At 38.5% G+C, this 25,316-nt stretch overlaps 2 protein-coding genes across 2 annotated transcripts; both read left to right on the forward strand.

The window, feature by feature from the left end:
* The first annotated feature begins 4,311 nt into the window (after positions 1–4,311).
* Positions 4,312–7,556, forward strand: LOC106360953 (putative methylesterase 12, chloroplastic). The gene is given in 6 exon segments (XM_013800638.3): positions 4,312–5,047; positions 5,533–5,772; positions 5,873–6,016; positions 6,290–6,424; positions 7,174–7,333; positions 7,336–7,556. Coding segments are annotated over 6 exon segments (1,047 nt in total). The 5' UTR covers positions 4,312–4,789; the 3' UTR covers positions 7,446–7,556.
* Positions 7,557–23,991: 16,435 nt separating this feature from the next.
* LOC106359697 lies at positions 23,992–24,646 on the forward strand. Its single transcript, XM_013799350.3, has one exon. The coding sequence runs from the start codon at positions 24,152–24,154 to the stop codon at positions 24,413–24,415; it is 264 nt and encodes an 87-aa protein (XP_013654804.1). The 5' UTR covers positions 23,992–24,151; the 3' UTR covers positions 24,416–24,646.
* The last annotated feature ends 670 nt before the right edge of the window (positions 24,647–25,316 follow it).

Here is a 25,316-nt window from a genome sequence, read left to right on the forward strand (position 1 = left end):
CGAATCCGATTCGAAATAGCCGAATCTGAACTAAAAATACCCGAACTCGTCCCGAATTACAAAAATACCCGAACGGGTTCTATACCTCAACACCAAAATACTTGAAAATCTGAAATACCTGATCCGAACCAGAACGCCGATCCCTAGCCTTGGTCATGGCTTTTCACAAGGTGGAAGCTCATAATGGAATAAACAATTCATTTTGGGATGACTCTTGGTCTTCGCAGGGATGTTTACACAATTGATACTCCTTTAATGAAGTGTCCCAAATAAACTATTCGTGCTGTTACAAAAGCACACTTGCTCTTTTCAGCATACAATTGATTATGCTTCAACAGTTCAAATACCACCATGAGATAAACAAGATGCTCAGTCATTATAGGGCTGTAGATCAATATGTCGTCATAGAAAATAAGGACAAACTTCCGCAATTAGTCTCTGAAAACATTATTCATCTAGCCTTGAAAAATGGCTAGAGAATTAGTTAGCCCAAAAGACAACACCACATACTAATAATGACCACTAAATGTTGTTTTACGAATGTCCTCAAGTACCATTCTAACTTGATGATAACCCGCTCGCAGATCAATCTTTGAGTATACTCTGGATCCTCCTAACTCGTATCATTAAATCTTCTATTTAAGGAATAGGGAACTTGTCCTTAACTCTCATGCTGTTGAGCGTTATCTATTCTACACAGAGCCTCCATGGTTATCCTTCTCCTTGACTAGTACCACCGGGAAAGCGTAAGTACTATAACTAGGTTGAATTGTCCCAGCCTGTAATAACTCCTTGACTATTTTATCAATCTTATCTTTCTGGTATACTGCATAACAGTAACATTTCTGATTCACTGGATTAGACTCTCCCATCAATGTGATTTTATATTTGTGGTTAGGTCAAAATTGTGGCAATTAATCTGACTCGTTGAAAATATCAGTTTATTCTCCAGTCAACTCTTCTATATCTTTACTCTGCATTTATTTTTCTGCATTTAACTCCACAGTATTCACACTCTGTTGATCCGTCACTGCTTCATCATTAAGCATACGTCATATGCAACTGGATCTCTTTCTGCTTGAGTTTTTCAAGTCTTTTTGACTTAACTTCCCTCAGTGATCCCGATTTGGACTTATCGCGTTTATTACGATTTTACCGAATAAATTCGTAAGAGAGCTGTAGGCCTCTTTGGGCTGTTTTTGGACTTATCGCGTTTATTACGATTTTCGAATAAGTTACCTCAGTTTTTATCATAATGTTTCGACGACAACTCCACTAAGGATGGAGTAAGGGACAGTATAGCCGTAGTTCATAAGAGGTCGTATCGAGGTTTAGACGAGAGCGCATGAATTGGTGTCTTCCTGACAGTTTCTGGTTGGATTGGCGTTTCGGGACAGACCACTCGACGATCGTCGAGTGGTTTGATGGTCGGATCACTCGACGATCGTCGAGTGGCCTGCTTGGGTCGACCACTCGACTATTGTTGAGTGGCCTGCTTGGGCCGACCACTCAACGATCGTCGAGCGGTCTGTGAGTTTGGTCTTGTTGCTCCGAGCATGTTTTTAGACGACTGGTCGTTTTGCTGTTTCGGATAAGTCTTTCCAAATATTTAAAAATCGAAATCTTTATGAAAAACTTTCCCGAAATAGTATTTTTAACTATTGATTTCGAGATAACCGTTTTTGACCCCAACAACAGTAACTTTGCAATCTTCTTATCCATGAAGTTATGTGTGGATCCTGAATCAATCAACACATAAAAATTCTTCTTCCCAGGCAATCCCTTCACTCGCATACTAGTATAATCTGATACTCAAGCTACTGCATTGAGAGAATTTTGAGCAATATCAAAAATCTCCATTTGCTCGTTCATGTCAGTCTCTGCATCTTTCCATTCTTCCTCTTCCTCATCATACTCCGTAAAAAACTTGTGTTTTTTTATGTCTTAATTATGATCAGGAGTAAACTTCTCATCCCAATAGTAACATATCTTTAGCTCGCCTGTCAGTCATTCCTGCTTGGGACAAAAATGGTTTCATCTTGCCATTTTCCTCCTTCTTTGGTCAATCTTCCTTCTTGTTATTAAGGATCCCCTTCTTTTAATTATTGTTTAACTGAGGTTTATGAGAAGTCCAGTTACTCTTCACTTTCCTCTAGAATGTGCTTTTTCATATAATCTCCCAAGGACCAGACATTGACTAGTATATTGAGGGTGAAACATATAAATATGCATTTGTGTATGTAAGCGAAGACAAGCTAAGTAAGCACTCATTCAGTACTCCTCTGACATCCTGAGTCTTGTTCTGATTAGTTCAAACTTAGCATGATATTCTGTAATACCTTTTGTCTCTCTCAGTTCCTTCAACTCAACTATCGAATCATCAAGAACCTCTTTGAAACTTTCTTTGAGCCTGTTCTTGTACCCTCTCCAACTTCTTAAAACCAACACTTCTTCATACTCTTTCATCAAAGCTTGATGTGAAGTTGATTTTTCACCATCAAAATGAATCAATGTGATTCCAACTTTAGTTTGGTCCGGTGTATTATCAATTACAAATAACTGCTCATCTTTGCATAACCATTCTTTGATTTTACACCTGTCAATCATCGCTAGCCTTTTCTTACCTGTGTAATTAGGTTAATGAGCTTGATGATGATAGAGATTCACTGTTGATTTTTTTGTACCTTCTTCTTACTTCGTGTTGATTTTCAACAACTCTATGCGCTCCACTGTGATTATGAAGCTTTTTAGTAATTTAAATGTTTTTAAAAATAGATCTACAACAAAACAAATCTAGAGCCATGCTAAAACTCTTTAGCCGATGCTAAAAAAATTACTAACCTAATTTCTAAAGTAAAAGTTCTAAAGTTACATCACCGACCAATCATGCCAGCTAGGGGTAGAGACCTTACCCGATATCCGAAGCCGCATCCGAACCCGATCCGAAAAATCCAAACCGAAATCCAAACCGAAATAGCAAAATATCCAACGGATATTGAATTAGGAAAGATTAGATATCCGAACCCGAACGGATAATATCCGAACCCGAATGGATATCCGAAAATAACCGAACATATGTATAATTAACCATATATTTCTAGTTTATTTCTCTCATTTTATATAAAATATTTATATTGCTACCACACATACTTTAAGTTCATATAATATACATAGAACTACAGAAAAAATGATTTGCTATTCAGTTAAGATGCATGTCAAACTTTTTATTTCAAGAATTAACAAAAAGCTATATCCAAAATTTAAAAACAATAACCAAATTAATGTCTTTTTTAATTTCAAAATGTTATGTCCAAATCTATTAACCATTCAATCTATTAAAAATAAAAAAAATTACTTAAGTGAAAGTTATATTTTTAAATACAAAAACTTTTAGAAATGATCTTTTTTTCAAAATCTAAATATCTAAACCCGATCCGAAATAACCAAACCCGAACTAAAAAATATTCGAACCCGATCCAAAATACAGAAATACCCGAACGGATTCTATACCGAAATACCTGAAAATCTGAAATACTCGACCTGAACCCGAACGGGTACCCGAACGCCCACCACCATTGCCAGCTATCTTTTTAACTGCAGTAAAAAGCCACCAAATAAAAAGAAGGTGAGTCTTGGCTCTACACATTCTGAATTGTAACATTGGTGCCTCTTGGTCTAATCATAACAACAATTGTGGAGTTTCGTGGTCGAGAAAACCATTGGTTAGAGGGACATGTAGTTGGAACGTCGATTTTGTATACAAATGCACATTTTCATGGTTGACTACAAGAATATAGCATTTGGTTGCTTGTAAACGCTACATGCTCCTCCGTTAAAAACTTGTTGTTTGATCTCATTGTAAATTTGAAGTTCTCAGGTATAGGAATGTTTAGACCTTCACAAATGAATTTATTGGAGGATTACTCCTATATAACTTAGGATAAGTTTTCAGTTTAAGTTTCCGATAAGGATGATAATTAGGTTTTCCTATTTACGTTAGGCTTTGAACTTTTATGTTCTTGAGTATATATACTCATCCATTTCATCAATAAAACATAAGATCTTTATTTCAAACATACTATTTGTCAGAATTCTCTGCTTTTCATGTAACTTTGACTAGATTCAAATTATTATATCTTTCCGTCTAGTTCACCAGAGAAAAATATGATTTCTTAGATTGGACTGCAAATATGTGTAGGTTACTAGGTTAGTGGTTGCTCATATGTTTGATTCTTGAGCAATGCTTGACGGTGAATTTGCAGGGAATCATGCTCATTGTAAGTGAGGACCAACTGACACCATCAGGTTATGTATATAATTGATCTTGCATTGTTTATTTAAAGATTATCGACTTTAACATATCTCAACTAAAACATAATTTCTTATCAAATGAATTGAGAGATAACAAAAAGAAAAAGAGTATTATTTGTTTTGTTTTTTGTTTTAGATTATTATTTGTTGAGACACGAAATGTAGCAAAGTCCCAGAAATATCAACACACAAAGACGAAGTAAAGTTATAAACTTTGGCTGCTTTGTCTTAAATCCGAAACGTCCGTTAGCGTAATTAATAACCGATTCCTTCTTCACCCACTCTTCTCCTCCTCCTTGTCTCTCTCTACCTTCAAAGATCTTTTCTTGTAACCTTTGAACTTTCAAATGGACATTAAAAACCCGATTTTTAATAAAAAAGAAAATATCAAAGCCGTTTTCTCGGGAAATTTAATAACTTCCCGTCTTAGAAAACTCAGAGACACACTTGTGGTGCTCGTCTGAGAGGATTTTGGAAGATGGGTAATAGAGTTATCTGTATGAAGAAGAAAGATGTTGCCATCAGAACAGGAGGAGATGGATCTAGAAGCAAGAGAGTAAGTCGTTCTCAAAGGAAACTGCTTGGTGATGAAGAGATGTTGCATCGACGAGCTTTGTCCATGGCTATTCATCAAGCTCAGCTTTCTCAGAGATTCGATGGGTCCGTTTCTAGACGTGTCGGGTCTACTAGCTCCAGAAGACAAACTCTCTCTGACCCTTTTTCAAATAACAAGCAGGTCATTTCCTCAAATTTTATAATAATGATAAAAAAAAAGTTTCGACTTTGGACTAGCTTTTTGATGTTTGTTGATGTTAAACATATCCGAGACAGAAGATTCTTATATGGTTTCTTAGTATTTGTTTGAGGAGAGAGTTCAAAAGTATGTAGAGATTGAAAATCTGATACTGACATTAGCTTGGGACCAGAACAAGAAGTGTTATCTCTGTAAGAATGTTTGTTTTTTCTGATTCTTCTGAAAAGTTCTCTAGTGGCTTTGTTTTTTTTTTTTTTTTTTTGAGTTCAAAATTATTTGTTGTCATAGGGTCTACTACCTCGTTGTAATTATAGAGTGTGACAAGAAGCTTCTTTTTGGTTATTGCGCTAACCAAGTAGAAAAGCAGATGACTTTGTTTAAATATCAATTTTTGTTCATGATTGTCCTGTTACAACGCATCAATGTTACGTGTTCCAACCGATGTTAGTATCTGTTTGTTTCTTCAGGTACCTGATCTTGTGGAGAGCTTGGCGGTTAAGAAAGTCGTTCTTGTACATGGTGAAGGGTTTGGGGCTTGGTGTTGGTACAAAACTGTTGCTTCATTGGAAGAGTGTGGACTATCTCCTGTTACAGTTGACCTTGCTGGATCTGGATTTAGTATGGCTGACCCAAATAGTGTTTCCACTTTAGAAGAATATTCAAAACCATTGATCGAGCTTCTTCAAAATCTTCCAGAGGAAGAAAAGGTTAGTCAAATGCTTGTGTCAGGTTTATCTTGAAACATGGAAGGAAGGTTTTCATTCTAAACATACATATGCATGAAGCAATGAGTGTTGATTGTTTCAGGTGATTCTGGTAGGTCACAGTACAGGAGGTGCATGTGTTTCGTATGCGTTAGAGCTGTTTCCTGAAAAAATCTCAAAAGCTGTATTCATATGTGCCACTATGGTTTCTGATGGACAAAGACCCTTCGATGTCTTTGCTGATCAGGTAAACACTAAGCAAAGAAAAATTCACACTCGTTTCTTTAATTTGTTTTTTTTGTTTTCTCTTAATCAACATAATTATATTCAGTTTAGCTTCGGTAAAGATTTATTTACACATATTGGGAGAAAAGCTAACAATTTTCTAAGAAATCAAACGAAAAATCGTAGAGTTAAACATGGGTTGTGGAGTCACTTTCAACCAGTGCTTTAGTAATCTTCCTCATCTTGTGAATGTTTTTGTTTGTTCTCAAACTCTTACAAACTGTCTCTGTCACAGCTTGGTTCTGCAGAACGGTTCATGAAAGAGTCGCAGTTCTTGATCCATGGAAATGGAAAGGACAAGCCCGCAACGGGGTTCACTTTCGAGAAGCAACACATGAAAAGCTTGTACTTCAATCAGTCACCCAATAAGGTAAGCACAGCACAAGAATAGCCCAATTGTTGTTTGGTTTTGTTTGCTTCGGTTTTTGTTTCAGTTTTGGTTCAATTTTGGATACTAATCAGTCAAAACCTCTTACTGTATGTAAAATATATTTTTGTGACTATCAAAAAAGAAAAAAACTTCATTTTAATTAAGACTTAGATTCTGACCCGCACTTATATCGTTAGGAAACATATATTGAAACTTTTATAAATTAATAATGTCAGGATTACACCAAAACTATAATTTTTTTTTAATTTATAGAGATATTAATTTATCGATATACTAATTGAACCAAAAACTTAATTTTGGACTATAAAATTATATTGTTTTATAGAGATTTTTAGTGTATATTAATTTATAGAGTATTAATTTAAAGAAGTTATACTATAGATATTAGTATGTTATTTCCATAATTAAGTTAATGTTGTTATAATGTTTTCATTAATCATTGATATTTTATGTTATATAACACATGACTAAATGTTAGACCTAACACAATATTCCTTTTTTAATAAGATAGATTACAAAATGAAATTCAATCAACTAGCATAGGAAAAAAATAATTATTTGTGAGAAAACTGATACGCAGTGTATTTTTTCTTAATTAGTAATTATTTTTGGTGCATTGTTGTTGATTTGTGTTTGTCAACCATGGTTGTTGTCTTGTTGATCTTCAAAGAATACGTCAACAAACTAGACAGAACTCATAAATGTGCCTTAACATGTTTTTTTCTCAGGACATAGCATTGTCGATGATTTCAATGCGAGCAGTACCATTGGGTCCAATGATGGAGAAACTGTCGCTGAGTACAGAAAGATATGGGAAAGGTCGGAGATTCTATGTTCAGACGCTTGATGACTTGGCTCTCTTACCAGACGTTCAGGAGAAACTTGTGAGAGAAATAGTCCCGAAGGAGTTTATAAGATCAAAGGAAGTGATCATTGTCCTTTCTTCTCTAAACCTCAGTCTCTTCACAAGATCCTTCTTGAGATCGCTCAGATTCCTTAAAAGAGAGTTAGATCTTTAATTCACTCGACCATGTATTTATTTTTTTGCTAAAAAGACCATGTATTATACTTTACATTTGTCAACTTCTAAACTTCAGTATAATTCGTCTAACGTCATCAATACCAAACAAAACCGTTAAAAAAAAGAAAGATTTACATTATGGGACACTTTTCAGTTTTTTATTACATTGTAAGACACTTTAGGCTACTGAGGTAGTTTTCTCTTGGTTTGAGGAGATGAAAAACCGAACATACCCTCATCGCAGTATTTCATTTAGTTAAGATAGAAATCCATGTGACAGTCACGTGTATTTCTTCAACCCTCTTACCTTAATTCTTTTTAATACTTTTTCAGCCTTTTTTCTTGCAACACATTCTACTCTCAACATTGGTGACCAGAAAAAAAAGTTAAAAAAATCCTCATCTTGACTGGGTTGAACCCGTAATCTAGTCTTGCAATTCTTCCAAGAATCTCGTCGAATCGCTAGATTCTTAAAACCCATTATCATTCTCGAATTTAATTCGAGATTTTTCTCCTCTGCTTCTCAAATCTACAGTTTCTTCCAGTGACTGAATCAAGAGTCTCCTTCTTCTGTACTAAAAGGTGTTTCCTTTATCTTTATTGTACATACTCATTTTGAAATTAACTAACGTTAAGTTTGCAAATGGGAGATTTAATTGCGGACTGTGCATTTAATTCGGAAAGGAGGACGCTTTAGATTCGCTGCTGAGAGAATCAGAGAGTCATGTCATGTAAGGGTTTGGTGAAGAGGAAGAAGGAGAACATGTGACTTACGTTTTGCTTAGGAAAATGATATGATTGCTTTTACGAGGTGAGCCATTTGAATTCTTCTTAGTATCATAAAAATCTTATCCTTCTTCTGAAATGAAAAGCAATGTACATATGGATAATACATTGCGTACACTGGGTAGTTCTATGTACACATGTACACTTACGGATGTTCACGCTATAGGTCAATGTACACACGTACAATATCAAATTCTATATCCACATGGACAATATATAAATATCTTCATCTTGTTTCTTTATCCTTCACTTCTTGATATAAAACCAGATTTGAGATGAATTTCTTGCCCCAGCTGGTTGAACCAAACAAAGCTTCGACGCTTAAGCAGGTTTAGAGTCTAAATGCTCGACTATCAAGTGTTTGTGTAGTTCAATACCTTGCATCAGATCATCTGCTTGTATATGTCAATCAACTGTGTTTCTAGTTATTGTAAAAATATGATGTCTCCAAAGACAATGCGTCTTTATTAGGTTTTTGGAAACTATTTACGGGATATTTTTGAGAAATTAAGAATACATAAGTTAATCATGTAAACGTCTGCGTTCTCCTCAACACCAGTTGAGTTCGGATGATATTTGATATACTACTATTGAGTTTTTGAAAGACTGATTGGCACAAATAAGTGGTTGAATTGATGTCCGATGAAACGCTAGCCAAATATTTATATGTTTCCAATACATCTGTTAGCATCCACGTGTACACCGGTTAACATGTACCGGCTCATAAATATCCACATGTACACCGGTTAACATGTACACCGGCTCATGAAACATTTCACCAACATGTCTCCCATACAATGACTAACTCCTGAAGCTGTGTAAAGTGATTCCTACTTCTCAGCAAATAAGTCCATAGTTTCCTGCAGTTTACTCTATGGGCCTTTGTAAACATCAATTAGTCAATACACCGATGTCTACGCCAAATCCTTATACAAAATCAGAAGAGGTGTGCTTTCTCACATGTTTCTTTGGAGGTAATCATAAAAAATCTGAAAGGCAGTTTTCTCCTTAGAATTTCAATCCTAACATCTCAACAATTATCTCATAGAAATAGAATACTGACTCACGGTCAACAATCTACACAAAGTTTTTCACTTGATCAACAACAAGATGAGAAAGGTCTATTAACAACAACAATTCATGCCCCCAAACTGCTAAAAGGTAAGATCTAGGTCTAAGACATCAATTGCAACTTGTCCATCTCTCTCTTATGGAACAACAATACTTGTTCTCGGCTAAAAACTTTTGGTTTTTCTTACACAAATTACTTTTTTAGAGGAACTGAATATTACAGACTTAATTTGAACTAATTTCACATGTTTATGAGCTTGTTTTTGGGAAAATCAATCACACAAAAATCAATTGTCCAGTCAGAGCTTTGTTTCCGTTTCCATCCGAGTCCGTTTACTTTTGTACGGCATATGAGATTCACCGGAGTGCGTCAGCGCTTCACCGGAGTGCCACAGAGAGGGACTAAGCTTCAACGGAGTGCGTTAGAGACGGTCATACTTTCACCGGAATGCGTTAGCGCTTCACCAGAGTGTGTAAGAGAGGGTAATAGCTTCACCGGAGTGCGTCTGTGTGGTCATCGGAGTGTTGTTGAGTACGTCGAACCTTAGATCTAGATCTCGTGTTTCCAAAATAAAAAAGGGTAAAATGGGGTAATCAGCTTTGTACAGTGCTCAAACTCTCCTAAAAACTACCCTAGTAGCAAGAAGTGACTTACACTGTAATTAAAACTTAAAAAGTGACCCTGAATGAAAAATACTCTAAAAAGAATCTACGCGTGATATAGTGGGTGGCTTTAAAAATAGAAACAACTAGTGTTTACCCTGTGCTACGCACAGGAAATAAGTTTTGCATAAGTACAATTAAAATACCAACCTTGTTTGTGTAGATAATTGAAGTTGGTATCTTTTGAAGTTTTTACCCTCTTTTCCTATGAATGCTTTTGTTTTCTTTCATTACATCCTTTACAATTTATCATTTTCAATGCTATATTTGTTTCAACATTTTTGTTTCAACGAAAATCTACAAATTTGATTACTGTATTATAAGAAAAATAATAGAAAAGAGGTATATATTGATCAAAGTAAACAAAATAAATACATAAGTAAAAATAAAAAAGACCAACCTGATCAGATTAGGTTTTCATCTTGAAATTACATGAGTCTTCTTGGTTTCCCCTATGACCTCACCTGAGTTACTTAAACTACATTTGTTGCCTTCTAATTATCATCACATTTTTTTCTCTACGTGGCACGTCTGAAAATTTCAAAGCCTTGTATGTTTATTTACGATGAGTCTTTCTTAGTCTTGTTCCCTGAATTATCACCACCACACAAAATAAGCATTTCCATCAATTGAGAACTGATATAATCAGGCTTAAGAAAAAGAGAATTGATATAATCCAATTTGAAAATATTCAAATTAGTGACTTGTTTTTTTTATCACCTGGTATGTAGCTTTGGTCAATATCTTAAAAGCAACAGAGGAAAAATCAATAATTAGATTAGAAGAGAAAAAAGGTTATGAAAAAATAATTTAACATGATGCAAATTAGGATTTGAGCATGAAGAGGTTGATGTTTTTAGAGTTATTAACATGGGCTTTAACGTACATCAGCCAACTTGGAGTAAGCTCACCTTACCCATCCATTTCAACAAAAAAAAAAATATTGAGAGGATTTTTGAAAACTATTGTTGTGCCCACCATTACGCCAGAGATTCCGTTGATCTGGAACAAAAGTTTTTTTTTTTGAATTAAATCTTGAACAAAAGTTGTAGATTCGATATTGTGGATACGCGAGTAAAAGTCTTTGATCATCTACCTGTATAAAAGTTTATATTTCCACATCACATTTTGGAGAGAGTTAGAAGCTGTCACACAGAATTTAAGAATTAAAATTTTCTGAAAGCAATAGAGATGAAGTTAAGTGTAGGAGAGAAAAGATTAACGATTCCAAAATGGTGAGATCGTGGGTTTAGTGTGAGAATTTTTAGGAATTTTTTTTAGTTTTATAAAAAGATCAGTTAAAACGATAAATAGACAAACTCTTTTGCAATTTTTTTTTTTGCATTTCTTTTTTATAATTTTTTAAAACATTTCCTATGTGTCAGAATTTGATTGCTTGTATGACTTGTGCTTTAGTATATAAAGGATTGCCAAAACGGAACATAAAAACAACTACATCGTCCTTTTGCCATAAAAAAAAAAATTTTGGTCCGTTTTAGACTCAGACACCCCTGACCAACTTTAGAAACTCATATCAAGTATTTTAAGAGTCAGAAAAATATGAAAAAATATTTTGGTTGACTAAACATTAAGAAAACACAATTTTATTTTTTGATCTACGGATAGCATAAAACATAGTCTAGTGTCTTCGAACATGTAGATTGTAGTTTCGTTTAACTACATAACTATATGTAGGTCTTAAAACAAAATATCTACTTAATGGTTATTAGTCTACCATCGCAAATTGAGCTAACTGCCGTTTTTTCCTATGATCTGAACTACGGTCGATTTGACGAACTACGTTTTATGCTTATATCTACTAACACGGAAACATAAAATCTGCATATATATATATATATATACTCTACGACATTGTGATTGTGTTATCTACCTCAATACTATATTCTACCTTAGCGGGATTTTGTAGTCTACCAAGCCTGTCTTCAGTCTATGGACGACATAATTTGAGTTCTACCAAATTCGTAATCACAATATTTCTTAAATCTTTCCCAAATTTCTTAAGAGAATATTTTCCAAATCTTAATTTTTGTTGGGGTCAAAAACGGACACGACGAAGTTAACATCCAAATATCCGTAAAAATCAGCATGAACGCTTTTACGAAAAGTAATCTTCGTAAATAAATCTTTACGAAGAACTTTGCGGTGAAATTTTTCACTAATCTCGGTTGATTCATCGAAACTAAACACCCATAGTCCAAGAACACGTTCATAAAACGTCAGAAAATGATCCAAACTCGGTCACCATGTAGGGACCAGTCCGCGAACGAGCCGGTCGCTACGTAGCGACCAACCAAGCCACTCGGTCGGTCTCTACGTAGCGACCAACCAAGCCACTCGGTAGCGACCGACCAAGCCACTCGGTAGCGACCGACCAAACCTTTTGTTTGGTTGCTACGTAGCGACCGATCCAGCGCGGACAAGGTCACTACGTAGCGACCGAACTGTCTCGGACATCGATCAACGGGTACGACCCAAATCCGCACATTCTCGTTTGTTCCTCAATGCCAGCTCCCATGTACCGCAGCCATATCATTTCTCACATCATTCCGATCAAAGTTACCGTTGAAACTTTACGATAAAAACCGTGAGAACTTGTTTTTGTCGGAAAAAAAATCGTAACAAACGTTTCATGTCGAAAGACGGTCCAACGAGGTCTAAAACATGACTATAAGCCCACTTATGATTCTTTAAGAATGAGCTCGTAGATACTATGGCGGTTTATGTTTTTATTTTATAAAAACAAATATAAAGATAAGTTTCCGCAGAAAAAAAACGTTAAGTTTCCGCGGATAAACATAAAGATCGGAAAAAATGGAGTATCTCCATTTTTCACTTAAGACGGCTTAAGGTCAGGAAGGGAAAAGCTAAAACCGATTTTGGAGGAGTATATAAGGAATCCTAGGCGAGAGGCACAAGTGGAGAACTTTTTCAGAGAAAACTTAGTACTTAGAGTAATTTTAGGCAACTTTTCGTTTTTGTTATTCGAGCTGCGACTCAATTAGGTCTTGCAGTCTTAGGGTTTTAGATCTAGGAATCTCGCCGACAACTTTCCTAGCCCAGGCTCTTACCTTGTTGTAACGCTCAAACGCGAATTCGAAATAAGATCTATTTTGCTCTTTTTTCGATTTCTTATTTTTCTCGTCTTTATTTCATGTTCTGATTGCTTGGCATGTGGTTTAGGAGATATCCGGGACCTCTAAGAAATTAGGGGTTTCCTAACTTTCCTTATTTAAACGAAAATCGACTATGCGAATTTTGGTTCCCACAATTTTCCAAAATTTATGTGTTTCTTTGTCAATTTTTTTAAAAAATCAACAAGTACATTAAATTCTAATTTCTATAACACTAAATTTAAATTTTTAAACACTAAACTTTAACTTATTAAAAACTAAATTCATAATCACTATTTATTTGATTTAGGCTTTAGGATTTGAACCCTATGTGATTAAGGGTTTAGGGTTTAAATCTTACTTGTGGTGTGAACTATATTTGTAAATCTTACCAGGAGGAGGTGCACCGGTGAGTCGATTCACTGGAGTTGCAGCTGCGAATAGCCGGAGTGGAGGAGCGATTCGTCGGGTGATGAGACCAAAGAGGAGAATGGGAAATTAGGGTTCGTCATGTTAGATTTTAGGGATAAATGTATTTTTATATTTTTTACTTTGTAATTATTAAGTTCTATTTTTAATTATATTTTACAAATGAATATAAACAAAAAAAAACAGTTTTACGACGGACTTTGTTGGGTTTACAATAAAAATTAGACTAAAGGGTTTGATATTATGGTATAAGGAAAAATGTGTGGGAACCGAAATTCACACTGTCGATTTCCGTTTAAATTAGGAAAATTAGGAAAATCCTTATTTCTCATTGATCTCGGATATCTGCTAAACCACAAGCCAAACAATCAGAACACGCAAGTAAAGACGAAAAGAAATAAGAAATCATAAAAGTGAGCAAAAAGAGTTTTATTCTGAATTCGCATATGAGCGTTATAACAATAGAAGCCTCGGCTATGAGAGCTGTCGGCAAAATTCCTAGTTCTAACAACCTAAGACTGCAAAACCTAATTGCGTCGCAGCTCGAAATAACAAAAATGGAAAGTTGCCTAATTGCTTTAAGTGCTAAGTTTGCTCTGAAAAAGTTCTCCCTTTGTGCCTCTCGCCTAGGACTCCTTATATACTCTCTCCAAGGTTGGTTTTAGCTTTTCCCTTCCTGCCCTTAAGCCGTCATAACTCGAAAATGGATATATTCTATTTTTCCCGATCTTCATGATTATCCGCGAAAACTCAACTTTTATCTGCAGAAATTTGACATTTATCCTTTCTTGCGGATAAATTGTAAACCGCCATAGCATCTATGGGCTTTTATCGTAAGTGGGTTTCTAATCGTGTTTTAGACCTATTTGGGCTGTCTTTCAACTCAAAACGTTTATTACGATTTTTATCAATAAACATAAACTTTCTGCGATTTTTATCATAAAATTTAAGTGATAACTCCAGCCGACGGGAGTGTGAAATGATATGGCTGCGGTACTCGGGAACTAGCATTGAGGAACTAACGAGAATGTAAGGTTTTGGGTCGTGCCCGTTGATTGATGTTCAGAACAGTTAGGTCGCTACGTAGCGACCAGATCCGCGATGGACCGGTTGCTACGTAGCGACCGAACGAATGGCTTGGTCGAGAGGTCGGTCGGTCTCTACGTAGCGACCGACTCGTCACGGATCGGTCGGTCGCTACGTAGCGGCCAACTCGTGCGTGAGTCGGTTCGACGTAGCGACCGACCGGATGGCTTGGTCGGTCACTACGTAGCGACTGGCTCGTTCGTGGGTCGGTCGTTACGTGGCGACCTTGTTTGCATCTTTTTCCGAAGTTTAATGAACGTGTTCTTTACTTCCAATGAATGAACCAAGATTAACGCAACATTTTCGCCGTAAGACTTTTCGTAGAAGCGATCTTTTGTGAAGAATACTTTTCGTAAAAACGTTCATGTTAATTTTTACGGATATTTGGATGTTAACTTCTTCGTGTCCATTTTTGACCCCAACAAATAGCCCCCCAGCCAGTTAGAATCGTCGATTGCGACGAGATTCTAGTGTGCGGTTTGGCGAGTTTAGGCAAGATAGGCGTATTGGACGAAATTCACATCCAAGAATCGGTAGTCAAATAGTAACTTAAAATGCCTATAAGAAGGAAGGTAACTTTCCTCATATTTTTCACTTACTTATTTTCATAAGAAGTTTCTTTGAGAGAGAATTTTCCTTTCCTTTTTTTTCTCTTTTTTTCTTTTGAAAGATGTCTAGGGGAAAGAAAGCTTCGAAAAAAGGTGTCACCCGCGGCTCCTCATCCGAAGAGGTTCATGACGAAATCCTCGTACCGAAGGCTTAGTTCACGCCCTACTCGATAAATCCTGCTGATGGCGAGGCATACAGATAGCGAGATATGGTGCAATTACTCTCCCTAATGAGGAGTCGTTTCTTGTCATGAGTCATCGTTCGGTCGAAAGAGGCATGCCGAGCAGAAGTACCAGCTAATTTCTTAAGACCGTTCAAGCGTTCTGTCGGATTTTGGACGCGGTAGAGTTTCGAATTCCTTGTCGAGGGGAAAGTGCTGACAAGCCCCGAGAAGGTTACTTTACTTGCTACGAGTCATTCTTGGTGCGCTGCCGTCTATGGTTTCTGATTCCTGAAATCATGGTCCGTGTGTTGGACCGTTTCGGAGTATCAATAAGCCAGCTGAATCCCACCAGTTTTCAGAGTGTCATCGGCATTGTGATCCTGAGTTATGAGCATGGTCTCTCCCTTACCGCTGATCACTTCGAAGCGATCTTTAGGGTGCAACTTGTCTCAAGCTGCATCTCTACCGGTTGGTCCCTCGGACATGTATGACAGTGATAAAGGGGCTTATTTCCAACTCCAACCCGTGGTCCAAGTTCTTCTTCTTCGTCCGTATAAACGCCGCAACCGTCGAAGAGAACTGCATCCCATTGTTCCGGAGCAAGTCGAATGCCAGTCCCTTCATCAACCCGTTTCGCCCATTTCCCGAAAGACGCAATCGCAGTGAGGGATCTCCTCAGGAATGGTGTTTTTTTTCTGGACCTTCTTTACGCCGAGGAGAGTCTGCGAGGCGTTGAGACTCGTGCATCCCGATCTTGGAGTGGGTGCAGAAGCGGATAGTGATTCTGAGTTTTACGATCTTGCTCCTCGCGATGTTCCCGCGGAGGGGGAAAACGTGAGGTCCTCCAAGGATAAAGGTATTGATCTCGGGGATTTAGAGTTTTCCGTAGATGACTCTGCTCTTCCAGGATGGGATCCAGACCTTGCTTTTGGTGACGGTAGTTGTTCGAGCGAGGCGCCTATCTCAGATTTTGATGACTTCTTTGTCGGCTTACCCTCGAGTTTTGATCCTCCTCCGTCCATGGGCAAAACGGGAAGGTCCAAGGTAGTCGCGGAAGGGTCTCGCATAATTAATGGGGTTAGTTGCTCTCTTCTTTAGGAACATTGCAGATAAGATCTTGCGCTTTTCCTTTCTTTTTAAAGACGTTAGTTGTTTACGCAGGGTCTGAACATGCTTGGCTCAGATCTCTGTAGGGCAGGATTCGAAACTTGCCAAGGATCATGCCAAAGCCGTTCTTCGAGCGGAAAGGAGAGGTAGGAGAGATATTGTCGAGATGATGAAGAACCGAGCTTCTCAATTCAAAGTCGAGTATGGCAACCTTAAGGAGGCTTATTCCTTGATGGGTGATTTTCGCGAATGTCGCGGTTCTGTTGGTACCCTCTAGAAGACGCAGACGGACGACTTCGTTTTCGAGGATGATATGGGACCATAAAAGGCAGGATGAACGATCTTGCCCATGCCGAGGCGCTTATCTCCCCGATCGATAGGAGGATTCAGGGATTCTGGGATCCCATCCCGGTTTCTCCCGATACGGAGGAGGTTGCGACCGAGGATGCTGGTGACGATGAGGAACTGAACTATCCCGCGGATGCATTCGGAGCTTCCTTGTCCGGGAATTTTAACTTTGATATGTGAGAATCGAGGTTAGCATTTGTCGGGGAGTGATTCCCCTTTATCTTGTGTTTATGTCCAAGTGTGGCCTTTATTTATCTGTATCTGCCGAGCGTTGCCTTTATGTTTGAGACTTTGTGCGGGACTTTTTTGGCCGCTTTGTTTTATCGGGACTGTCCGGGTGTGGCTTCGAGTCCCTACCGCTTTGCGGTTTTTTATATAAGAGGAGAATTTATCAAACTAATTTGTTCTGAATATGTCTGAAATAAGTATGAGTTGTCGTCTCGAATTTAGTTCTAGCGTGACCTTCAATCTGTTGGTTCGCTCGAGATGTAATTTTCGTAAAAATCACTTATTTATTTTTACGAAGTTTTGTGAACGTTAAAATAAGAACGGAGAGACATGTTTTAAGATCTCGTATCACTTTTTAGATATCATATCTTGAGATGTTAGAGACCAGTGTGCTGGGTTTATGGCAAGATCTAGGTTTACTTTTGGTTTAAAGGTTTATGCGGTGACTAGCCGACTATTGATTTTCCTGTTGCGATTTCAACCTGATTCATACCAATTTAATGTCCGCGATAGGTTCTCGGCTTATACGACTTGTATTGTGTGAATCGAGCATCTTTACAGAGATAATTTTTAAGCCAACTGGAAGTGCTTGACCAAAATTTCGGAATTTTCTTATATAGCGCGCTTTTATCCTTGTGTCGGATGTTTGAGGATCAGAATGTTCAGGGTGCGTTTGTTTAAGACGGCTGATGTGTTCGTCGGGGCCAGTCGACGAGCAGGATTTAGATATTCGTTGAAATTTTTTTGTTGTGTTTGGACAGTTATTCGTATAGTTTCGATTCTAACTTTGGCGACGTCTCGCTGTTATTTCGAAGACTATACAAATGTTTTAAGTTTTGAAAATTTTTGCGAGCGTTTTTCGATTTGGACCAGATGCGGCAGTTCACGAGAATGTAATGTTTGTAGAGATTTTTGCTTAAGAGTTTGTCGAATGCGTATTGTAGTAAAAGTATTTTTAAAAGCTCAGGTACAATAATGCATGTTTTAAAACGTGGGAATATACGAGTATACGTACCCACTCCCCCCCCCCCCCCCCCCCCCTTTTTAGAGAGGGGGATAGCTGAACTCTTCTTTCGACGAGCTGCCTATATACCCCCTTTGAGGATCAAGCCATCTCGTAGTTTTATTTCATGCCGCGAGTGTTTTTACTCGGCGGTTGGTGCTGTGTTGACGGCTTTAATCGTTGCGACTGTGACAAGGTCGATGATATCTTTGTCTGGGTTTTTCTCTTCCGGTTGAGTGGTAGCGTTAACTTCGGAATCAGGATGAATTTCGATGTCCGAGGTGTTTGCTTTGGAAGATGATGTTGAGTTGTCTTTCATTGAAGTGTTTTCCGCCGAGGGCTGAGTTAACTTTGCGCGTTTGCGAGTTGCCATCGAGGTAGTCGTGATTTGTCTTAACGTATGCTATGCGAGGAAGCAAAGTCACGACTGTTTCTGACAACCCCAGATGGCTTCGACTCCGCTCTGGTTCGGGAATTTGACGCCCAGGTGGTATGTAGATGGAACGGCTTTCATGGCGTTCAGGCATGGGGTTCCCATGATCATGTTACAGATGGCGGGTTGATCGACCTCCGCGAAATTGACGATTTTGTTGACTCCCTTGGCCATAACCGGTAGCTGGATCGACCAGAGAGTCATTGACGTTTCGCCTGAAATACTCGTCAATGGTTTCGGCGTTGGGGTAACTTTCCCGAGTTCGATGTTCATCCTCTTGAGAGTGTCACGGAAGATAACGTTAATCGTGCTCCCCGTGTCGATGAGGACTCTTGCGACCTCAATATCACGTATGACAAATGATGAGCGGGTCGCAGTGGGGTTGATCGATTCCGCCTGCTTTCTCTTCCGTGAAAGTTATCAAGTCGCTTTGACCATCTCGGAAAGGTGACCATGTAGGCCAATTTGCACTTGACTCGGATTTTCGCTGGTAGGCCTTGATGGCCGAAACCGTGTCGTTGCAGTACTGTGATCCTCCCATGACCATGTTTACTCTGCGACGATTGTTATCGTTTCCTTTGTCGTCCGGTCTCCTTCCGCGTTTATCCCCCGCTTGACTTCTCCGAGAAGAATTTTCCGCGGGTGGATTTTTGTCGGTCTTCGGAGGACGATCGGTCTCAAGGATGAGATCTTTAACGCTGGTTACTTCAGAGAGTTCTCCGGCTAGTAACTTTGCGGCCAGCCTCGCTCCCAAGACTTTGCAGTTAGTCGTCGAGTGTCCTCGGGTCTAGTGGAACTCGCAGAAGGTGTTTTCGTCTTATCCTAGATTGCGAGTCCATGTTCTACCCGAGGTTCTGCCTTGTTCCGAGTTGATTGCGTAGTTGTGCGCGCCTTGAAGTTCTTCCCCCTCGTGATGGACGTATTTGTTGTTAAGAGAGTTTTTCTTCTTAGTCTTTTGGTCTGCATCTTTTGAGGATGTTTTCGTCGGCTTATGTTTCTGCGATAAAACTTTTGTTTCCTCTTCGATTATGATTTAGTTCGTTGCCTTGTGAAGGGCGTCCTGGATCGTTCGCGGTTTGTCGAGGGTTATCCATTTTCTGAATTTCGACTTGTACCAGAGCATTTTTCTGAGTGCGTCTATGGCCACCTTGTCGCTTATTCCGCTAACTCTGGACATAACCAGCATGAATCGGCTTATGAACTTGCGGAGAGTTTCGTCTTCCCTCTGGGATAGACTCCAGAGATCGACATCAGATGTTTTTCTATCTATGAACATAGAATACTGTTTGAGAAATTTCGATGCGAGCTGGTGGAAACTTCCGATGGAGTTTTGCTTAAGGCGTGCGAACAATTCGAGCGCTGCTCCTTCCAGATTTTCCACGAACAGACGGCAGTAGCCGGCGTCTTTTTCGCTCTCCCTCAATCTGGCTCTTCCCATCGTAATGTGGAAGGCTTGAAGATGCGCTTTAGGATCAGTTGTACCATCGTATTTTGGTACTTTGATTTTTTCCGGGTCAGATACCTTGGTATCCTAGATGCGAGCAGTGAAGGGTGTTTTACGTGCTCCCTCGAGTAATCTATCGATCTCTGTGGCAGCGCTGGTAGCATGATGGATCTGAGATTTCACGGTCCTTGCTTCTACTGCAGTTTTAGTTATGTAATCGCGAAGGTCGCGTATGTCCGATTTTTTGTCAGCAGATTTCCGATCTTGTCGGCGTTTGCTGCGAGTGATCTCGGTTTATTTTTTGGCTAACTCCTCCTGTTCGATCCAGTAGAGGTTTTCCTCTTCTTCCTTCATAGGTTTATCGAACAGAGAGTCCTCCCGAGCCGATCGGCTTCTAGTTCTTCTTGGATGTACGTCAGCATCATCTTCCGTATCATTAGAAAAGTCGCTGGCATCCAAGTTGACAGGCTCGACTTTATCGACCTTTGTGTCCCTTGTGGGAGGTAGAGGGTTTTCTGAGTTCCGTTCTTTGGCAGGAGATATTTCGCTAGGGTTTTGAGGTTTCGACCTGTTTGGTCAAGGTGTTCACGAGCTTATCATGTTCTTCTGACCTTTTTTCATAGGTGGCGAACATCTTTTTAAACTCCTCGAGCGTTGCGGCGTTGGCTGGTGCGTTTGCCGCGGAGACATCCGCTGCTGGACTGTGGAGATTGTTGTCGCTTCGTCCGTTGGGAGGAGTTTGCATGTTGTCCGCGTTGTCAGTTGTCATGACTGGTTGAGCGTCTTGTGGCTGAGAGTTAGATCGATCCGTACCCCCTCCCCCCCTCTCCTTCTAGCGCCAAACTGTGGGAACCGAAATTCGCACAGTCGATTTCTGGTTAAATTAGGAAAGTTAGGAAAATCCTAATTTCCCAAAGATCCCGGATATCTGATAAACCACACGCCAAGTAATCAGAACACGCAAGTAAAGACGAAAAGAAATAAGAAATCGTAAAAGAGAGCAAAAAGAGTTTTATTCCGAATTCGCGTGTGAGCGTTACAACAAGGTAGAAACCTCGGCTATGAGAGCTGTCGGCGAGATTCCTAGTTCTAACAACCTAAGACTATAAAACCTAATTGAGTCGCAGCTCGAAATAACAAAAACGGAAAGTTTCCTAATTGCTCTAAGTGCTAAGTTTGCTATGAAAAAGTTCTCCTTTTGTGTCTCTCACCTATGACTCCTTATATACTCCCTCCAAGGTCGGTTTTAGCTTTTCCCTTCCTGCCCGTAAGCCGTCATAACTCAAAAATGGAGATATTCTATTTTTCTCGATCTTCATGATTATCCGCAGAAATTTGACATTTACCTGCGGAAATTTGACATTTATCCTTTTTTGCGGATAAAGTGTAAACCGCCATAGCATCTATGGGCTTTTCCTTGAAAAATCGTAAGTGGGGTTCTAATCGCGTTTTAGACCTATTTGGACCGTCTTTCAATTTGAAATGTTTATTACGATTTTTATCGATAAACATAAACTTTCTGCGATTTTTATCGTAAAGTTTAAGTGATAACTCCAATCGACGGGTGTGAAATTATATGGCTGCGGTACTCGGGAACTAGCATTGAGGAACTGACGAGAATGCAAGGTTTTGGGTCGTGCCCGTTGATTGATGTCCGAAACAGTTCGGTCGCTACGTAGCGACCGGATCCGCGATGGACCGGTCGCTACGTAGCGGCCGAATGAATTGCTTTGTCGGTCGCTACGTAGCGACTGATTCATTACGGATTGGTCGTTACGTAGCGACCGACTCATCACGGATCGGTCGCTACGTAGCGACCGACCGGATGGCTTGGTCGGTCCCTACGTAACGACCGATCCGTGACGTGTCGGTCCCTACATAGCGACCGGCTCGTTCGCGGGTCGGTCGTTACGTGGCGACCTTGTTTGCATCTTTTTTCGATGTTTCATGAACGTGTTCTTTAGTTCTGATGAATGAACCAAGATTAACGCAACGTTTTCTCCGTAAGACTTTTGTAAAAGCGATCTTTTACGAAGAATACTTTTCGTAAAACGTTCATGTTCATGTTAATTCTTACGGATATTTGGATGTTAACTTCGTCTGTCCGTTTTTGATCCCAACAACATCTCTTTTCTACCTTTGCAAATGTTTTCTGGGACTCTTACCGTTGATTTCCATCATAGCTTAGGTTATGTAATGTCATCGTGTATCACGATGTAGAAAACAAAATTAAATAGTCATAATAGTGCACCTGAAATAGAGATTGAAAGTGAAAAGGTTCGTAATTTTTTTGATTAAAAAATTGACATATCATTATCATACGATGTTTGAAAGTATGGAAAAGCGAATATCATGGTAAGTAGTAAAAGAGTATATGAAAACTTGAAAACGTTGAAAATAGATGTGAATGGAATGCGTTGATCAATATAGTTAAACTAAACATAAATAAATAAATTAGACAGAAACTAAAACACAATAAACGTATCTTGAAGCAGCTCTAATATGTCTCATTTATAGAGAGCCTAAATTAGGAGTGTGCAAACAAGTAGTTTTATGTCTGAAGGCTCTGTCTCAAAAAAAGTAGTTTTACGTCTCTATTCTCTATAGTTCCCAGAAAACAGAGAACTCCCTCCTTTTAAAATATTATCTTTAAGAACAAAAAACATTGTTCTCTAAGCATTTCTCCATCATGATTTGATTATTACTGTATTACATACATGTACTTGACGGTCTATCATTGATGGTTTACCAACGAAACAATTGTAATGGTCCATGGAAATAGAGAAAAGTGGGGCCGATTATAAATAAACGTAACATCAAAACGTATGAAGACATGATAATAACGAATTAGAAAAGAAGTTCAAAAGAGTCCCACACAGAACCAACTAGGCCACAAACACGAAGACGCAACCATTATGTGGAATTCCGAGTCATTGCTTTCAAATCTAATCCTTCACCAAAACCAAATTTATGTATAAGAAAAAAGATTTCGACATTATGTTATTTGTCTTATGAAATTTAATTTGACAATTCAGCTTTAGACATGTTGGGTCCTGTCTCTATATAGTGGTGTCTCCACTTTGTCTTTTTCTTTTACGTCGACTGATACAAGTGTCTAATTGAATTATTCTATAAAGATTTCATGGTTGTCTAATAGAAAAATAATAATATCATCTCATATATATGTGTACGTTTCCAGCATCGGATCTATGAAAACTTTAAACTGAATGTATTATCATAATTGATGGGTTTGAGTTAACTTATTTTCAACAAAAATAAAGTTTCAAGCTAATCATTTAAAGAAAATCAAAATTTAGTTGGTGATACGTGATCCTGATATGATGGTCCTAATGTACGTTCGCTAATGTATGTTTTGGATATATATATATATATAATTCAATTGGATGTATTGTGGAAAAAATAAATCAACCATTCTTTGTTCAATATGTATGATCTATCAAAGTAAATTATTATTTGAACACTTCTATAGGTTTAATCATAACAATTGATTGTGGCATGCAAAAATAGACTAAAAATTGGGTCCACAATTAAAGATGAAGTAAGTAGATGATTCCTTCTTGCTACACCATCATGTAACCAACTACAACATCACACATGCTTTGCCACCTCACCCCACCTATACTCGTACTCCATTGTTCTTAAACCCGTGTTTCATAACCCACCCGATTTGTTGGACCTAACATTAAAAAACAAAACAAAAAAATTGAGATGCTTTACTGTGATCACGCATGTTTAAAAAACTATCATGCTCATTTATAATGGAAATTCAATTTATATGATAATTAAAATGTCGTAATCATTATATGATATAATTGGTTTTGTACGATAACCAAAGGATTCGGTTAGCTTTCCACTTTGTTTTAAACCTAAACCATAATACCCCCCCACTTCCTTATAAACAACCCCATTTGAGAAGTGTAGTAAGCCCCATCACTCACATAAGCTATAACAAGAGAGAGAGAGAGAGAGAGAGAGAGAGAGAGAGAGAGAGAGAGAGAGAGAGAGAGAGAGAGAGAGAGAGAGAGAGAGAGAGAGAGAGAGAGAGAGAGAGAGAGAGAGAGAGAGAGAGAGAGAGAGAGAGAGAGAGAGAGAGAGAGAGAGAGAGACCAAACATCATTACTTACAACTCGTAAAAGCAAATATCAAAATAAAAGAGTCTAAAGATGATGAAGGGAAGCAAGTCTTACACGGAGTATTCGTCCTCTTTCTCAACTGATGAATTCGGTTACGATCAGAATCGCTCAAACTCCTATAGCTTCAATGGTCCTTGCATCAACACAGATCCTGAGATAAAGAGGAAGAAGAGAGTCGCTTCTTATAACCTCTTTGCCACGGAGGAAAAGCTCAAAAGCACTCTCAAGAATAGTTTTAAGTGGATCAAGAACAAATTTTCTGGCGATGATAATAGTATCCGATACAACGTCTAAGATTAGTCCACTTATCTTCTGATCTTTCTTCTTTTTCTTCACTTTTAATTACAATAAGAGCATATATAAATTAGTATGTAAATTGAGTGCGCTAGAATATGTATGTATGTATGTGTGAGAGTGTATTTCCAAATTTGTATGGGTTGTGTTACTCATATGGAAAATGCCGATGTTATGTTCTCGATTTGCCGGTTTGGGTACCAGAATTATCAAAGCAGAAGTTTTAACTCATTTTAAAAAAGTTTCTTCGTTAAATTTTTTTTTTTTAACGCTGATTTATTATGATATTACAATTATGAGAAAGATTACATAGACGATTCGACAACCGACAAATACTACTTGTCTTATGAAGAGCTACACCTAACTTTATCATCCGAGCTGTCCTATAAAGATCCACGTCTGGCCAAAGAAACCAGGAGCTTCGGCAATTTCAGACTACCGTCCGATCTCTTGCTGCAACACTACCTACAAAGCCATCTCCAAACTTTTGGTGAAACGCTTGAAGACCATTCTAACGGAGGCCATCTTGCCTAACCAAACAGCTTTCATCAGAGGTAGACTACTCATTGAAAACACCCTTCTCGCTTCTGAAATCGTGCAAGGGTATCACAAAAATGGCGGTCAAAAACGTATCACTATCAAGATAGACATAGCGAAGGCCTTCGATACCATCAGATGGGAGTTCATTTTCCAATGCCTAAGGGGTCTTCACTTGCCTGACATCTTCATCCACTGGATTGAAGCGTGTGTATGCTCCACTTCCTTCTCTGTTGGCTTTAACGGCTCGCTTCACGGTTATTTCAAGGGTAAGCGGGGACTGCGACAGGGTGATCCTCTCTCTCCTTACCTATTTGTGATTGCCATGAACTGCTTATCTCTCGCTTTGAATCAGGCCGCCCGG

This window comes from Brassica napus, chromosome A9 (genome assembly GCF_020379485.1).
Source record: "Brassica napus cultivar Da-Ae chromosome A9, Da-Ae, whole genome shotgun sequence".
NCBI classification, from domain to species: Eukaryota; Viridiplantae; Streptophyta; class Magnoliopsida; order Brassicales; family Brassicaceae; genus Brassica; species Brassica napus.